The sequence below is a fragment of the Barbatula barbatula genome, assembly GCF_947034865.1.
Source record: "Barbatula barbatula genome assembly, chromosome: 9".
Classification (NCBI taxonomy): Eukaryota; Metazoa; Chordata; class Actinopteri; order Cypriniformes; family Nemacheilidae; genus Barbatula; species Barbatula barbatula.
Window position 1 is genome coordinate 11684835 of NC_136772.1, and position 15830 is coordinate 11700664.

At 40.5% G+C, this 15830-nt stretch overlaps 1 protein-coding gene across 1 annotated transcript in view; it reads left to right on the top strand.

The window, feature by feature from the left end:
• The window catches only part of LOC306898736 (dynein axonemal heavy chain 7-like), a gene marked incomplete at both ends in the record, with an annotated part of 101709 nt that overhangs the window by 47849 nt on the left and 38030 nt on the right, over positions 1-15830 (top strand). The window contains 16 exon segments of the mRNA XM_079464478.1: positions 1263-1461; positions 1597-1737; positions 1915-2127; positions 2372-2481; positions 2573-2741; positions 3693-3795; positions 4004-4131; positions 4794-5006; positions 6535-6633; positions 6725-6796; positions 6800-6973; positions 9523-9672; positions 10485-10667; positions 13116-13292; positions 14173-14304; positions 15366-15587. Of these exon segments, the coding sequence (XP_079320604.1) occupies positions 1263-1461; positions 1597-1737; positions 1915-2127; positions 2372-2481; positions 2573-2741; positions 3693-3795; positions 4004-4131; positions 4794-5006; positions 6535-6633; positions 6725-6796; positions 6800-6973; positions 9523-9672; positions 10485-10667; positions 13116-13292; positions 14173-14304; positions 15366-15587 (2485 nt within the window).

Below are 15830 nucleotides of genomic sequence, written 5' to 3' on the forward strand. Positions count from 1 at the left end.
CTTCACTAAAACATCAAATAATTTACTTAAGCTTTCCTTGCATACTGTAGTCTAGTTTGACATATTTCATTGGGTATATTCAACAAATGCTATATGTTACACCGTACTTATCCAGTGTGGCCTGTTTAGCATAAGAGGCCTAAAAAGGAACAAGGAAGGACAAACGAAAAGCAATTTCGCTTCACCATGGCCTTGGAAAACTCATTTGAACCTCTTAAAATCCACTATTTACTGAGGGAATTTAATTATAGCGCTTTTTCTTCTCCATATGACACTCTGCCCTACTTTCTCTTGATGTTGCTCCCTTGTGCGGGCTCTTGACGTATAAGCAAATCTTGCCTTATTTCCCCCCAGGTATTTGTGTAATAATGAATACGAGCAAAGAAGTTGGGGGTTTTGGTCTTGCATATCTTGGACTGTTTGTTTTAGCTTGCCTTGGTATTGCTCTCTGAAACTAATGCTGACTGGCGATTGCTTGTGATCTCCTTCTCTTTCCTTACTCTCTCTCCCCCTATATTTCATTGCCACGTCCATCTTTATGGAGCACGTACGAGCGAGCTTCCTAAGAGTTCTTGAAAGAGTGAAATCTAAATTGCATAGGTATGACAGGGCTGACAGGGTTACACATTTTAAACATTCGCAGCGTTTTCTCAAGACCCCAGGCTTAGGCACATATGAGTGTTAGTCATATATAATCATAATGGATTTGGTTCAGAATGCCGCCTCAGATTGAAAGTTAAACCTGCATTAGAAATGGCCAAACTGTTATAGACCGTTTCATCGGACGTGCACGCCTGGACTGCCATTAACTTTCAGTCTACAGTATGTTAGTTTATCAGTCTGGCTAGGGCCAAATAATACAACGATTTACTGTATATCTTATTTAATTGATGTTAATATTAATTCATACTATTGCAGAATAATTGTATTAAATAAACAATTTGCTGAATTTTGTTGTATGTTCATTTTATTAAATAAACAATTTGTTGAATGGGTCCTGTGGTTTGGTCCCATTTAAATAAACCGTATGGTACATTGACATTTAGCCGTATCGAAGTCTAAACACAAAATATTGGAGAGGTAAGTTTAGCAAAGTAACGGTTCTTCTCGGTTTCTTTTGCTTGTTATCAGAAATAATCTACAGGCAATCTATTGTTTGTGAATGTATACCTGAAGTTAAGGGCAGTCTATGAACGTGCGCATGCGCAGTAACGTTTGTTTATGTTGTTGCTTTGAAACTGTATATTGACTTTGTTTTTCAGAGTGCAGCCCCACCTGAAGAAGTGTTTTGAGGGCATTGCTAGCGTTGTGTTCACTGACGCTTTGGACATCACTCATATGAGGAGTAGTGAAGGGGAGGAGGTGGAGCTGGTTGAGGTCATCTCTACCTCTAAAGCTCGTGGACAGGTGGAACAGTGGCTTCTGGAGTTGGAGAGTGGCATGCTTCTTTCCATACACAAGGTACAGAAATGACTGCTTCAGAGTGAAACATACTGTAGTTCAGAAATAAAACATTGTTATGTATACAAAAATGCTGTAGAGTGGATTATGTGTTTTTGAAAAGTGTAAAATAATATCTCGACTCTTGGCTGTCAGGTGATTGGAGAAGCATTTGAAGCATATCCCAAAGATCTAAGGATCAACTGGGTGCGGGCCTGGCCGGGTCAGACGGTGCTCTGCGTCTCCCAGGTTTACTGGACGAAGGACATTCATGAAGCCATTGCAAAGGGTCCAAAGGTCTGTACCATACATTACAATCTGGAACGTTTCATTTTGATTTATTTATTATGATTACTGAACGTTTGCGCGTTTTTCCCTTACAACTTTCCTACACAGCTCTGCTACTTCCATGCATCTTGGTCCCTCGTGCAATATCTCATTATATGACTGAATGATTGCTTTGCTCTACATCAGGCTCTGCAGGGCTATCTGGAACAAAACAATTCTCAGATAGATGATATCGTGACCCTGGTTCGTGGCAAACTGTCTAAACAGAACCGGGTAACGCTGGGAGCGCTCGTGGTGCTTGACGTCCACGCCCGGGACGTGCTGGCCTCTCTGGTCCAGAAAGGTGTGGATGATGAGACCAACTTTGAGTGGCTGAGCCAGCTGCGCTACTACTGGATCGTAAGTCATTTTGAGAGGCTGTAATTGAAATGTTTCTGTGTGTGATCAATCCAGAATTAATGAGGAACACGCAAGGCACTCGGTCTCCAATGGTGACAAACGTTACTTTAGGCAAAATCACATTGAAAGCCATTGTGTATAAGTTGAAGAAATGCATTTGTAAGAGTGTACAAAGATGTTTGTGCGTGCTTGTGACTTGATGTTTACATTCACGGTGTGTATATTGTCTGGCCAAGACAATACTCTGAACCAACTTCACACAAAGATGATCAATGCAGGCTTGGCCTACGGCTATGAATATCTTGGAAACACACCACGCCTGGTCATCACCCCTCTGACTGATCGCTGCTACAGGTCAGAATACATTACATTATGAATAATGCTCAGCTGTAAGGCATTTTCTTTTCTTTTGAGCTGCATCTTTAATAAATGTCTTCTATACCAGAACTTTATTTGGAGCTCTTCATTTACACTTGGGTGGAGCCCCAGAAGGCCCTGCAGGTACAGGAAAGACTGAAACGACCAAAGACCTGGCTAAAGCTATAGCTAAGCAGTGTGTGGTCTTTAACTGCTCTGATGGCCTGCACTATATTGCTCTGGGAAAGTTCTTTAAGGTAGATTCACACTAGTCTACAATTATGAAGTCTTGAAGTTATTTAAAACTGTCAGTGATTCTGTAGCAATAGGATGCTGCGGCCCACAGCAAAAGAATATAAAATGATAATGTATTGAAAAATGTTTTGAATATGGTGGTTGGGTCAGTGTTAGACATTGATACTGAATAACATACATGGTAAAAACTTTTTACTGTTATTTTTTTATTTTGACAGATTTTTCACATTATATGTCCAAAACACAGTTTTTCACATATTTTGAAATATGGTCAAAACCCGTCAAATCACTGAAGAATTTACAAAAAAAATCAGGGGAAAGTGCAATTTTACAGGAATTAAGCTCCCAGAAAATGTACGTTTTTTTCACAATGAAGGTCAAATATTAATGGTAAAGGAATATAGATTTTAAAAGCAAATTGTTGTGGTAAAGGTACGGTATAATGGGGTTATAAACTAGACTCCATGAAAATATTTGTTTTCAAAACAAATTGTATACTTAAGATAATATAAAAAAAGTTTCAATGTATACTGGATGGGGCACACACCAAACATGAATAAACTGAATAATATAGTAGTAGTAGGCCTAATATTAAAAAACTCTTACTCATACTTTTGTTAACAAACTGATTAAATTAGGAATGATGCAAAAAAAACATTTTGACTAGTGGTCTCATACTTCTGGACCTCACTCTGTCTAGCATTTTAATACAGACATGACAATTCTCCTTTCAGTTTGCTGTGCTTGCAAAGATTGCCGTTTTTTGCATCATAGCCTCAGCGCTATCAGCGAGCTACAGCTGTATCTTAATCAGAGAGTTTACAATTGCACAGACTTACGATGTCAATGTCATCTTGCTCACCTCTTGTCAGTTTCCTGATATCTGGCAGCACAGGAATGCTCAGACTGCGTGTGCTGTGTGAGTCACGTTGCAGTTGCTTGGTCTCTTGCAGGGCCTGTTGTCGTCTGGTGCCTGGGCCTGCTTTGATGAGTTCAACCGCATTGATCTGGAGGTGCTTTCAGTGGTGGCTCAGCAAATTTTGACCATTCAGAGAGGTGCGTGTTTGCGTGCACAATGAGAACGCTAACTGCTGAGCAGACGTATTTGAGAAATCAATCAATGAATTTCAAATCATCTAGTTTGTTATACAACTTAATAGAGGTCTACATCAGAACCTGTTGAGTTGAGTTCAGTCAGGTCAAGCATTCGATGAAGTAAATGGAGTTAAATGAGTTTGTATGTAAATGCTTTTTTTCTCTATAGGTATTTCTGCCCATGTTGAGATGCTGCAGTTTGAGGGGACAGAGCTAAAGCTGAACCCAACCTGTGCTGTCTTTATCACCATGAACCCTGGATACGCAGGACGCTCTGAACTACCCGATAACTTAAAGGCATGTAGAATATGACAGTACAAACTCATATACGCATTGCGTAATTTATAAATTGAGCATGTCATACTGTATGCTTCAACTAACCTAGCAAAACAGTGTATTAGGCCGTGGGGGTCTAATGTTATGTTTAATGAACATGAAATGATTAATGCAACACTATTAAAGCAACAGTTCACCAAAAAAATTACAATTCTGTCATCGTACATTTCTTTGTTCTGTTGAACACAAAATAATATATCTTGAAGAATGTAGGAAAGCAGTTTTTGAGGCACTTTTGACAACCAATATATTTTTCCTACTATGATAGTCAACGTTGGCCAAGAACTGTTTCGTTACAAACATTCTTCCAAATATCTTTCTCTGTTTTCATCAGAACATTAAATGATGATGCAATTTAAATGTTTTGGTGAACTGTTCACTGTCAGATGACATAATCACTGTCACTGTCAAAAAAAACAGTTTAGTATTATAACAAGAATCAACCAAACACGAAAATATTTGATCACACTTTACATCAGGTTTCTTGTTCTAACTGATGTTTTGTCTAGAAATATATTAAAATATCTTTAGTTTCCAAAAAATATTACACTCCTGTTTGTTTCAGTAGATTGTCCATTTTGCTGCTTCTGTGATTGTGAGAGTTGTGTAATTGTCTGCCGCAGGCTCTGTTCCGGACAGTAGCTATGATGGTGCCAGACTATGCTCTAATAGCTGAGATTGTGCTCTATTCTTGTGGATTTGTCAGAGCACGACCGCTCTCAGTGAAGATTGTAGCTACGTATAGACTGTGCTCAGAGCAGCTCTCCTCCCAGCATCACTATGATTACGGCATGAGAGCTGTGAAATCTGTTCTGACCGCCGCAGGGAACCTAAAGGTAGGCACTGTATCCCCTGTAAACATTTCTGTAAACATTTCTAATGTTGCGGTTTTCTTACGGTGTACCTTGCATTCAGTTTTTACGCATCTTTTGTTTCTGAGCCTCAATGAATGTGTTTAAGCAAATGACTACCAACTCCAACTGATTCAGTAGGTCTCCACCTGCCACTGTTATCAGTAAAGAGTTACCACCAAGAGTCAAACGAATGAGGCATTTCCACTTCATCTCAATTCTCATTGCACGCTTCGTCTCCTCTTTCACTCGCTTGTGGATCAAAGTCTGATGAATCTGAAATTGACTATAAATAACGTTCACGCTCAATTTACAGTAGGAACCACGTGATATACAGATCTTTGAAAAAATTAAAGTATTGAAATCCAGTGTGCTTCATGAATTCTCAGTGCAATGCTTTCATGAGGCTCATCCTCAGTCTCATGTCCTTAAAGTGATAGTTCAGCCCAAAATTCATGAAATCATTTACTCACCCTCTTGTCATTACAAATTTGCATAAACTTTCTTTTTTTCCGCAGAACACAATATTTTGAAGAAAGTTGATAACCGAACAGCGGCACTTATTCACTTCTACTGTATAGACTCTAAACCAATGCAAGTTAATGAGAACCGTCGCTGTTGGGTTAACAATATTCTTCAAAATATCTTATTTTGTGTTCTGCAAAAGAAAGACAGTCATACAGATTTGAAATGAAAAGAGGGTGAGTAAATAAATACCGAATGTTCTTTCATGGGTGAACTATCCCTTTAATGCTCACATGCAGAGTTTTAGGAGGAACAGATGCATTTCTTGAATACAGCGTAGTGAAGCGTAGAGATTCTGTTGCTGAGTAAAAGTGATCTTACATTCACAGTTTCTGTCTAAAGGAACATCAAAAGTGATTTTTCATCCAGTACATGAGCCAGCTATACTTGCATAAATGACCCAACTTTGTATGTATAGATTGTGGGCTTGTGTGCTCAGAATAAAGCCCTTTTTATACGGAGATCCTGGGAAATACACGTAAAATGTGTCCCGGGATCGTTAGATTGACATCTGTATTGTGCTGCAGTGTGGATGTATCTCTTGGTTGGTAGTGTGCCTGTGGTGCGATCCTGAAATATCAAAGTCACAAAAATCAAATCTGTCACGGCTGAAATAGGCAGAGGAGAAACATGCACTGACCTTGACAGCTCCGGCTCGCTTTTCTCCTTCTCCCAAATTTGAATAGCGGCTGCTTGTGTCATCTCTTCTGTTCTGTGAAATGAATACGTCTGTGTCATTTTCACAGCAATCTCTGCACCATCACACCCGAGACTGCACTCTTTTGCCATCTTGAAATTACTTCTGGAGACAAAGGCATGCTCGAAACCCCTCGGGTGTCTGTTGCAAATGACTGTGATGGTAAAGAATGAACAAAGACAATGTGGCTGAATGCCATTCTCCCCCCGGAGACTTCCAAAAGTGACAGCACAAGCAAATGTGTTATTAAGTGTCAAACCTTTTTCTCTCCCTGTGTTTAACATGTCACAGCTGAAGTTTCCAGAAGAGAATGAGGATATTCTGCTGCTCCGATCTATTATCGACGTTAACCTTCCAAAATTTCTGTCTCATGATTTGCCATTATTTGAGGTACACCCCCATCCACACATCATTCAATACATTGTGAACCAGAGATGTTTTATGTCGTTCTCCAATTTTTCTCGAACTATTTTAAATGCAGGGCATCACCTCTGATCTATTTCCTGGGGTCAAACTTCCCAAACCAGACTACAGTGTGCTGCTCGAGGCCATTTAGGAAAACAGCGCCAAGATGAATCTACAGGTCACAGATTTCTTTGTCGAGAAGATCTTGCAGATCTATGAAATGATGATTGTGCGTCACGGCTTCATGTTGGTGGGAGAGCCTTTCGGCGGGAAGACGTCTGCCTACCGCGTGCTTGCCGCAGCCCTGCATGACATCTGCGAGAAGGTGCTGTAATTGGATGACATTTCACCAAAAACAATTTCATGCCTAGATAGTCGCAGTGGGAGTAGAGTTATTTGCATGCAACACTGTACTTTGAAGATACAATAGAAACTTTTGTTTTTCGTTTTTTATTGACTGTTATGTACTTTTTGGTACGCAGAGATTGTGAACTCCCCTCCCACATTTCTCAACCAATTGTGGATGTGAATCACATACACTTAAAAACAAATATTTGTTGGATTTACATAAAAAAAGTACTGTCAAGTGGTACCACGCAAATATGTTGATTCGTTTCTACAATGAACAATTTAGTTGTATAAACAAAATAAAATTCAGGTAAAGTTGACGAAACTTTTTTAAGTAAATCCAAACCATTGAGATGTTACCTGTAGTGTGACGAGTCACCTCTTGCGCAATCAGCGTCGCCATGGAGACTGAGGAAATCAGAACGGCACAGCTGCCGATCATTACCGTGGGAAGCGACTTCGGCTATAAAAGCCGCTGTGACAAGACAGAAGGTGAGCAGCGTCTCCCCAGACACGAAGGTACTAAGATACACTCTCTTATGTCAACAGGGACAGGCGAGTAACGACCGGCACGATCGCTCCCGCTCAAACCCGGAAGTACGTGGCCGTAAGGATCGCTCCCGCTCAAACCCGGAAGTACGTGGCCGGAAGGACCGCTCTCGCACGAACCCGGAAGTGCACGACCAGGACGTCTCACGGCCCTTCGGAAGCGGCTACAGCGAGTGAGACAAGTCACCTCTACCTGTCGCCACTGGAAGTTGACGCCTACCTCCTTTTTCCTCTGGTCTCCACTGAGACATTCAATAAAGATTGCCCTACGGGGTGGTTTATTGCACTCTCACGTACGTGTTGTTACTTCGCCGGTCACAACTGGTGGAGAATCGTTGCTGGCGCGTCACCACCTCAGCCAGTCGATGGATGATTTCCTCCATTGTAGCCCAGAGAGAGAGAGAGAGAGCAGATATGCGTCCTGAAAAACAGAAGATTTGAGCTGTTATTGTCTCGGTACGTGTCGTAGCTTCGTCGTACGTGCCCGCATTCTCCACCAGTTGTTCTGAGAATGCGGGCACGTACGACGAAGCTACGACACGTACCGAGACAATAACAGCTCAAATCTTCTGTTTTTCAGGACGCATATCTGCTCTCTCTCTCTCTCTGGGCTACAATGGAGGAAATCATCCATCGACTGCCCGCATTCTCCACCAGTTGTGACCGGCGAAGTAACAACACGTACGTGAGAGTGCAATAAACCACCCCGTAGGGCAATCTTTATTGAATGTCTCAGTGGAGACCAGAGGAAAAAGGAGGTAGGCGTCAACTTCCAGTGGCGACAGGTAGAGGTGACTTGTCTCACTCGCTGTAGCCGCTTCCGAAGGGCCGTGAGACGTCCTGGTCGTGCACTTCCGGGTTCGTGCGAGAGCGGTCCTTCCGGCCACGTACTTCCGGGTTTGAGCGGGAGCGATCCTTACGGCCACGTACTTCCGGGTTTGAGCGGGAGCGATCGTGCTGGTCGTTACTCGTCTGTCCCTGTTGACATAAGAGAGTGTATCTTAGTACCTTCGTGTCTGGGGAGACGCTGCTCACCTTCTGTCTTGTCACAGCGGCTTTTATAGCCGAAGTCACTTCCCACGGTAACGATCGGCAGCTGTGCCGTTCTGATTTCCTCAGTCTCCATGGCGACGCTGATTGCGCAAGAGGTGACTCGTCACAGTAGTTTTAAGTTAATCAAACTCAGTATTTATTCTTCTAAATGGTACTTTTTGTTATCATACATAAATCAAATATAGACTTACTTCATGCAAGTCAAAACACTACGAGCAAATCAAATAAGAGAAAACTCATTACTCAAGTCTTTCGCACTTGTTTATTCTTTTTCTGTGGTGAGTTAACTTACAAAACTCTTACAAAAATGATTTGTACTCTCAGAGATACAAACGTATCCATCATTGGGGAACAAAGACACAGACGTTTCAGCTAATGTCTTATTCGGTGTGGTTGTATGAGACAACTCATTACTGGCATGAACACGGTTCATGCTCATTGAATGATCTCAAAGATATATGAACATTAAATACCAGCAAGTCTTTATCTTTACTGAAAAACACTTAAAATAACACTAGTTTTCCAAATTTACTGCCTAAATGCAGTCTTATGCAAAGCATGCTGGGAACTGGAAATCCCACTCAACCAGTCACCAGTCTGAATTAACCAAATTTTATATTAAGTAAACCGAACAATAGGTCCAATATTATAGGGTTTCGCGTTTTACTCAGCATTGTTAAGTTGACCAATCAAACACTTTGTTAAGTAAAGCTGCCAGTACAATATTTTGTGTATGAATGACATTTCCGTTAATGTAGTTACTTGCATTCTTTTTGTACTGTGAACAAGGTACTGCTATAAATCACTACGTTGCTTTGTTGATTTCGTGCTATTATAAAACATTTCGCAGAAATCTATTATAACTGTTATGAGAGCAACTTCAATGGTTTTTAAGGACGAGTAATAAAAGTGTTTTGAATGCAGGATCTGATGGATGAGAATAAGGTTCAGATCACTGTTATCAACCCAAAGTCGATCACCATGGGCCAGCTGTACGGTCAGTTCGATCCTGTATCCCATGAATGGTCAGATGGCATCCTGGCTGTCAGCTATAGGGGATTTGCTACATCTCAGGTACAGTATTCATTCATTTTATTTGTCCATTACATTTCTTACCATGTACTGCTTATCGTGTTTAAGCTACCGCTAGATACATAAATGATGGCAATTGCTGTTAAATCCTCTGCCAACAAATTAAAGGCAATTTCTAGAGTGCTGTCGCCTGAGACATGCAGCTGTGATGTTACGCTCACCATGGTAACACAAAGTCTGAATATGTGTCATCTTTTAAGCTGATATTGTCCGCGGTGCTGTCGTAGTGCAGTCATACCCTCAATCCATAGGATTACAGTTTAAAGCCTTGTTTCTGCGGCTTACAAAATAAACGCTTATGTTTAAGCAGCTGCTGGCAGAGATGATTTTACCAAAGTCTTTGTGAATATGAGGAATCCTCTAATAGTTGAAATTGAAGAATAAAAAGCAATAAGAGCAGACAGGTGTCAAGAGTCTGCTTCATACATCGTTTCCTATTTGACTGCCACTTCTTTGCTCAAGGCAATGAAGGAATGCTTCAGAATCATTACTTTTGTATCGGGAAAAACCTCGTTCTGTTTTAATGAAAAGCTGAACTAGGCCGGAAGAAAACGATGCTTTTCAAGCGATGTGTTTAAACCCAAGCACAACATTCATGGGAACCATTTTTAACTCATAATTGTAAAGAGTAGTGGGAGGTACAGCAACACAGATAACACAGTTAAACAACCTTTAGAAAACATTAGCAAAAAACATGTATAAGACACGTAAATGTCCTTGCATATCTATTTTAAAAACTATTCGCAGCTCACACTGCACATTTGGTTTAAGTGTCTGTCCATCCTCTACTCCAGAGTCCAGACAGAAAATGGCTGATCTTCGATGGGCCGGTGGACGCGGTGTGGATTGAGAACATGAACACTGTGCTGGATGACAACAAGAAGCTTTGTCTTATGAGTGGGGAGATCATCCAGATGTCCCCGCAGATGAGCCTCATCTTTGAACCCATGGACCTGGAGGTGGCTTCACCAGCCACGGTGAGATGAACAATCACCTTTTAACCAATAAACCTAAACATTTGAAACAATAACTGGATGTCAGGAGAAAAATCTGAAGAAAAAATATGACCTATTACATTAGAATTCTAATGTTCTAAAACCCCATTGGCACGCAAAAGGAACAACAGCACTGATTGCTGTGGTCCGGTGCTCTACTCTACTGTGATTTTGCTGTCATGTTCAATATAATTTCCTGCTTCCTCCATCCATCAATAACAGCTTCTTTGCATTACATTGGAACTGAAAGACAATCAGTGCTGAAATTTGCCAGTCGAACAGTTACATTCAAAGTAAAATGATCATGTTAAAATAACTGGGATCCAATCGGAAGGATTTGCAGAGGAGTAAGCGCCCCACACGGCAGCATTTTATTCACCTGACAGTGACTAGGGCAACGTTTATGATCTTCTAATAGGCATTGCTGATGTATTAATGTAAGTGGCATGTGTTGATTCATATTGTCTGTCTTTTTGAACAGGGGAGAAAGTTTTGATTTATGAAGTTTTAGTATGTTTTCCTAACACGCTGCACGTTTTTGTATCTCAAAAGAAAAAAATATTTCTGATAATGTAGATACTTTAAAGCAGTGGTTCTCAAACTGGGGGCAACCGAAATGTTTTTTTATGAAATATAGAAATGTATGATTTATCATTATTTTGTGCAATCAAACACCAACCAAAAGAACAGATTTTTCAGCATTGTATAACTGAATATATTTTTGGATTAATTAAAATGTAAGATATAGATTAGAAGTCTTTATTTGGGGGCCGCAAAGCTATGCACTCTAAACAAGGGGGGTCTTACAACAAAAGTCAGTTTGAGAACCACTGCTTTAAAGCGAATGGATCTTACATACGGTATAATCCTACATACGTTATACCTATATCATGTACATTTACAAATTTCATGACTCCTAGAGGAGGATCAGCAGGCATTTGTTATATCTGTATAATATATTCCTATAATTTATTCCACCTACAAAGGCAAGCCAACATTGCACATATTTGTTTCCATTAGAAGCTAAAAGAATGATGAAATCGGATGAAAATATGTCATCACATTTCCCAAGCTGATATAGTCTTATCAGAGAAGACATCTCTCAGAATTTGGCATCGAATTCAAGACAGGCTCTCTCTTTGATGTTTGGCGTTGCAATAAAAGTAGGCCGTCAAATAGAATTGTCACTGTCATTCGCCATACGAGAACCTTTTCCAGCAAACCAGTCAGAAGATGCCTAACCAAATCGCTGGCAGCGGCACAATGATACACCCACGCTGCTCATCCCCCTCTCATATCCTGCCCGTGAATGGCATAATGGCATGTTGCTTCAGGATTCTGGTTTCAGAAACACCAACGCGATTTCCTCTCCGTCTTTATCTCGGCTTCTTCTGCTAGGATGGCTTTGTATTCGACGGAGCTTCTGCCTGGCACGTCCCAGCCCGAGGAAAGGCTCTTATAGTTACGGATGCTGGCTTTATCTGACCCAGCGTGGGCACAAGACTGATTCAAAAGAATGGGTGATGATGACGGAGATTTAACAAGCGCGTTATAGAAAAGGGAAGCGTGTGAGAGCGATATCAAAGTGTGTGTGTGTGTTTTTCTGTTGTTTGTAACTGCCACCGGATCAGATCAAAGCAGACGCTGGAGATGGAGCCGGGGGAAACATTGAGAAGAGATCAAATCTGTGTGCATCTCTTGCCTCACTTTGTCAGAAAAATATTTGCTTTGGCTGCAGCACGAACGTAAACCGTTTCTTTTCGTCTCTATTTCTCTCTCTCTCGCTTCACATTTCTCATGTTTCTTTAAATAGGGAGGCTTGAATCATAAGGAAGGCCTGCTGCAAACTAGACCAAAGTTCAGTGAGAATTCAAGGTTGCTTTTTCTCAGGGGTCACACAAGGCCTGCATGTCTCCCGTGGTTTAACAACTGTGCTCAGGTGCCCTGTTCACTTACACCTCTACAATTCTCACGTTCCTTCCACGGAAGCCAGATTCACACAGCTGGTTCCACCACGTAACTTTGAGGGTGTGCTATTCATCACACCATGTACAAGACCTTTGTCCTTATGAGTAACCCAGAACAGCTGCTGTTGCAGGGAAATAACATTTAATTTCCAGATATATAATAACACAAAAGTTTTGGACCTTTTTCAGTTGAATGTCCACAACCTTTGATATTTACATTTACATTTAGGCATTTGGCAGACGCTTTTATCCAAAGTGACTTACATTGCATTATCCTATACATTTTACATAGGTATCTGCAATCCCCTGGGATCGAACCCACAACCTTGCGTTGTTAACGTAATGCTCTTACTCTTATCATCTTTTATTTGCGTACAACTATGTTTTATTTCACGGCTGCATTTATTCACCTGTACAGACAATTCTGTACACTCAAGCTTATACGTTTTTGTTTTCTGTGCAGGTATCTCGGTGTGGTATGATCTACATGGAGCCTCACATGTTGGGATGGCGGCCTCTGATGCTGTCCTGGCTCAACACTTTGCCGTCCACTATAGGATCCATACACAAAGACCTCATCACGGGCCTCTTCGACCGCATGTTGCCCGCGTGTCTGCAGCTCATCCGCAGGGGCACGAAGGTACAACTGTAACTGTACTGCTCACAATAAAGGAGTGCTTTCCACATTAATTAAAGCAGATCTCTTATATACACTAAAGCACTTTACAAATACTTATTAGGCTGATATCCTAATATATTTATTCATTTGAAATAAAACCTGAAATAAAAAATAAACTTTAATATTTAACAATAAATAAAAACGACAATTACAAAATTGCTAAGAAAAATAACCTTCAAATAACACGAAAACTAAACTTACAAAATTCAATCTATTCTGAAATATTAAAACTACAGTAAACCAAAAAAAGAAGAAATAATGAAACAAATAAAAGAGTATTACTTGTTACCTCCTCGTCTGTTTTTGCCTGGTTCTAGAAAGTTAGGTGTTGAGTGGGAAACAGACCTACAGAAGTATAATTGCTGAGAACAGAGTGACTAACTTGAGATTTCCTCTCCTGCAAGTTGTTAATAATGAACTGAGGCTGGAGAAAATACACCTATTATTTTTAATATAAACCTGAATTTTCACTCTAATAAATTCTTAAAGGAATAGCGGTCTAAATTAAGCACAGACAGAATTTTCATATTTCACATATGTGCGATGCATTTTAAATAGAATAAAACCTAACAATGTGATTTAGATTGTTTTATGACGGCCCACTTTTGGATGTATTATGTAGTACATTTTGGTCAATCCATTTCTTATAAGGATAGTTATGAATTTGATAAATTGTTTACAGTCATCTTGCGTTTATCATTTATTAAATGCGTGCTATTTATTCTCAAATCTTGCCTAATATCCCAAGCTGCCCAATATGATGGCACACGAGTCAGTTCTAGAGATCTAGTTACAGTTTCCAGGTCCAGACTAATGGAGTGTGTTTTGTGTGAACGTTCAGGAATTATCTCCCACATCCAACACGAGCCTGGTGAAGTCTCTGATGAATCTGATGGACTGCATGATGGACGAGTTCAGAGAGGAGAGCCAGATGAAGGAGATGAATGAGCGAGACATCTGCTCCTGGCTGGAGGTAAGGAGATGAAAACCAGCTCCCTAGCAACCACCTCTTAGCAACACAAACCAGCCAAAACACCCTTGCATCTTGACAGGATGCAGGATTTCATTTTTGTTTCACCTGACCTATCGATATAGAATCAGTGTAGAAATATATAGACATTAGATGGCTGGCAGAATACATTGTTTTCCAGCAAACACCTCGGCTTTTCAGCCCTGAAAGGTCATCTCTTTAGCCAATGGCAACTTTTTTTTGTGTTGTCTGAAGTATTGCTGAAATCAGTCAATACTGTCTGCATTTCTCCTCTGAAGGTAATAATCTTTCTTCAACTGCTCCTCAGAGACAGAGATCATATCAGTAAATCAAAAAGTGCCAACCCCGACGTTGAGTCTCATCGATTAGCTGGTACAGGATCAATGCCTAAAAAAGCTTCCCCCTCCAGATAGGAATGACTTTATTTGCCTTCCCTCAGCTGGTCATCAGAGAATTGCACATTCCTAAAGCCTTTTTTACTCTCAAAGCACACAAATCATTTTGTCCTAAATCAATGGCTGCAGTGTTAGTATCGATTGTCATTTTTGCAGAAAGATTGAGGTTCAGTTGAGTTGCTAAAGAAATATGAATAATTGACAACGGTTGTGGGAAGGTCATCAGCGGACGGCAGTGATTTAACAGTGCAGTGAATGAAATAATGATTAAGATCCTTTATTTTAAGCTCATATGATACATAAAAAGAAAAATGTGAGAATTAAGCAATCGAAACATTACAAAAGCGAAGTAAAAATCAAGCATACTGTATATAATGTAAATACCAAAACATACTGGTTTTTAGGCAAAGTATCACTTCAGATCGAGTCACATCAGGGAATAATATCTGAGTTTTCCCTTTTTCTGCATTAAAGGATGAATAGACTAAAGACCTGAGCAACATACTTGTGATGTGTTATTCTGATTAATATCAATATTAATATTTCTGTAATTCAATCTTAGATCTCAGTTATAACCCCATGAAGTGATACACATTTCGCATTTTAGGAACCGACTGTTTACCAGCCCGCTTTGTGTCTGTTGCATAGGGAATCTTTGTTTTCTGCCTCATGTGGTCAGTCGGGGCCAGCTGCACCGAGGTTGGACGTGTAAAGTTTGATGGTCTGGTGAAAGAGATGCTGGCAGGTGGCCTCAGCGAAGAGACACGCACACGCCATGGGATCCTTGAGCACGTGGAACCCCCCGCCAAGCAGCTGACAGTGCATTTACCCACCGAGGGCACCCTCTATGAATACCGCTTCCTAAGAGAGGTCAGATTGTTCATTCAACACGACTGAGGGGTTGAGAGCCCAAATTGGGCTCTCTTGGGGTTTTATACAGATGTATTCACTTTAACCGAAGATGTTGATATTGATATAAATCCAAGGGCATGTTTGTCTTCAACTACCCAATTAGATTGCTAACACAGTTCAATGATGTTGTTTATTTGCGTAAGTTAGGTGCTGTCTTATGAAGCTTCGAAATTGCAGAATGACAAAGAACCTGTATGGGAA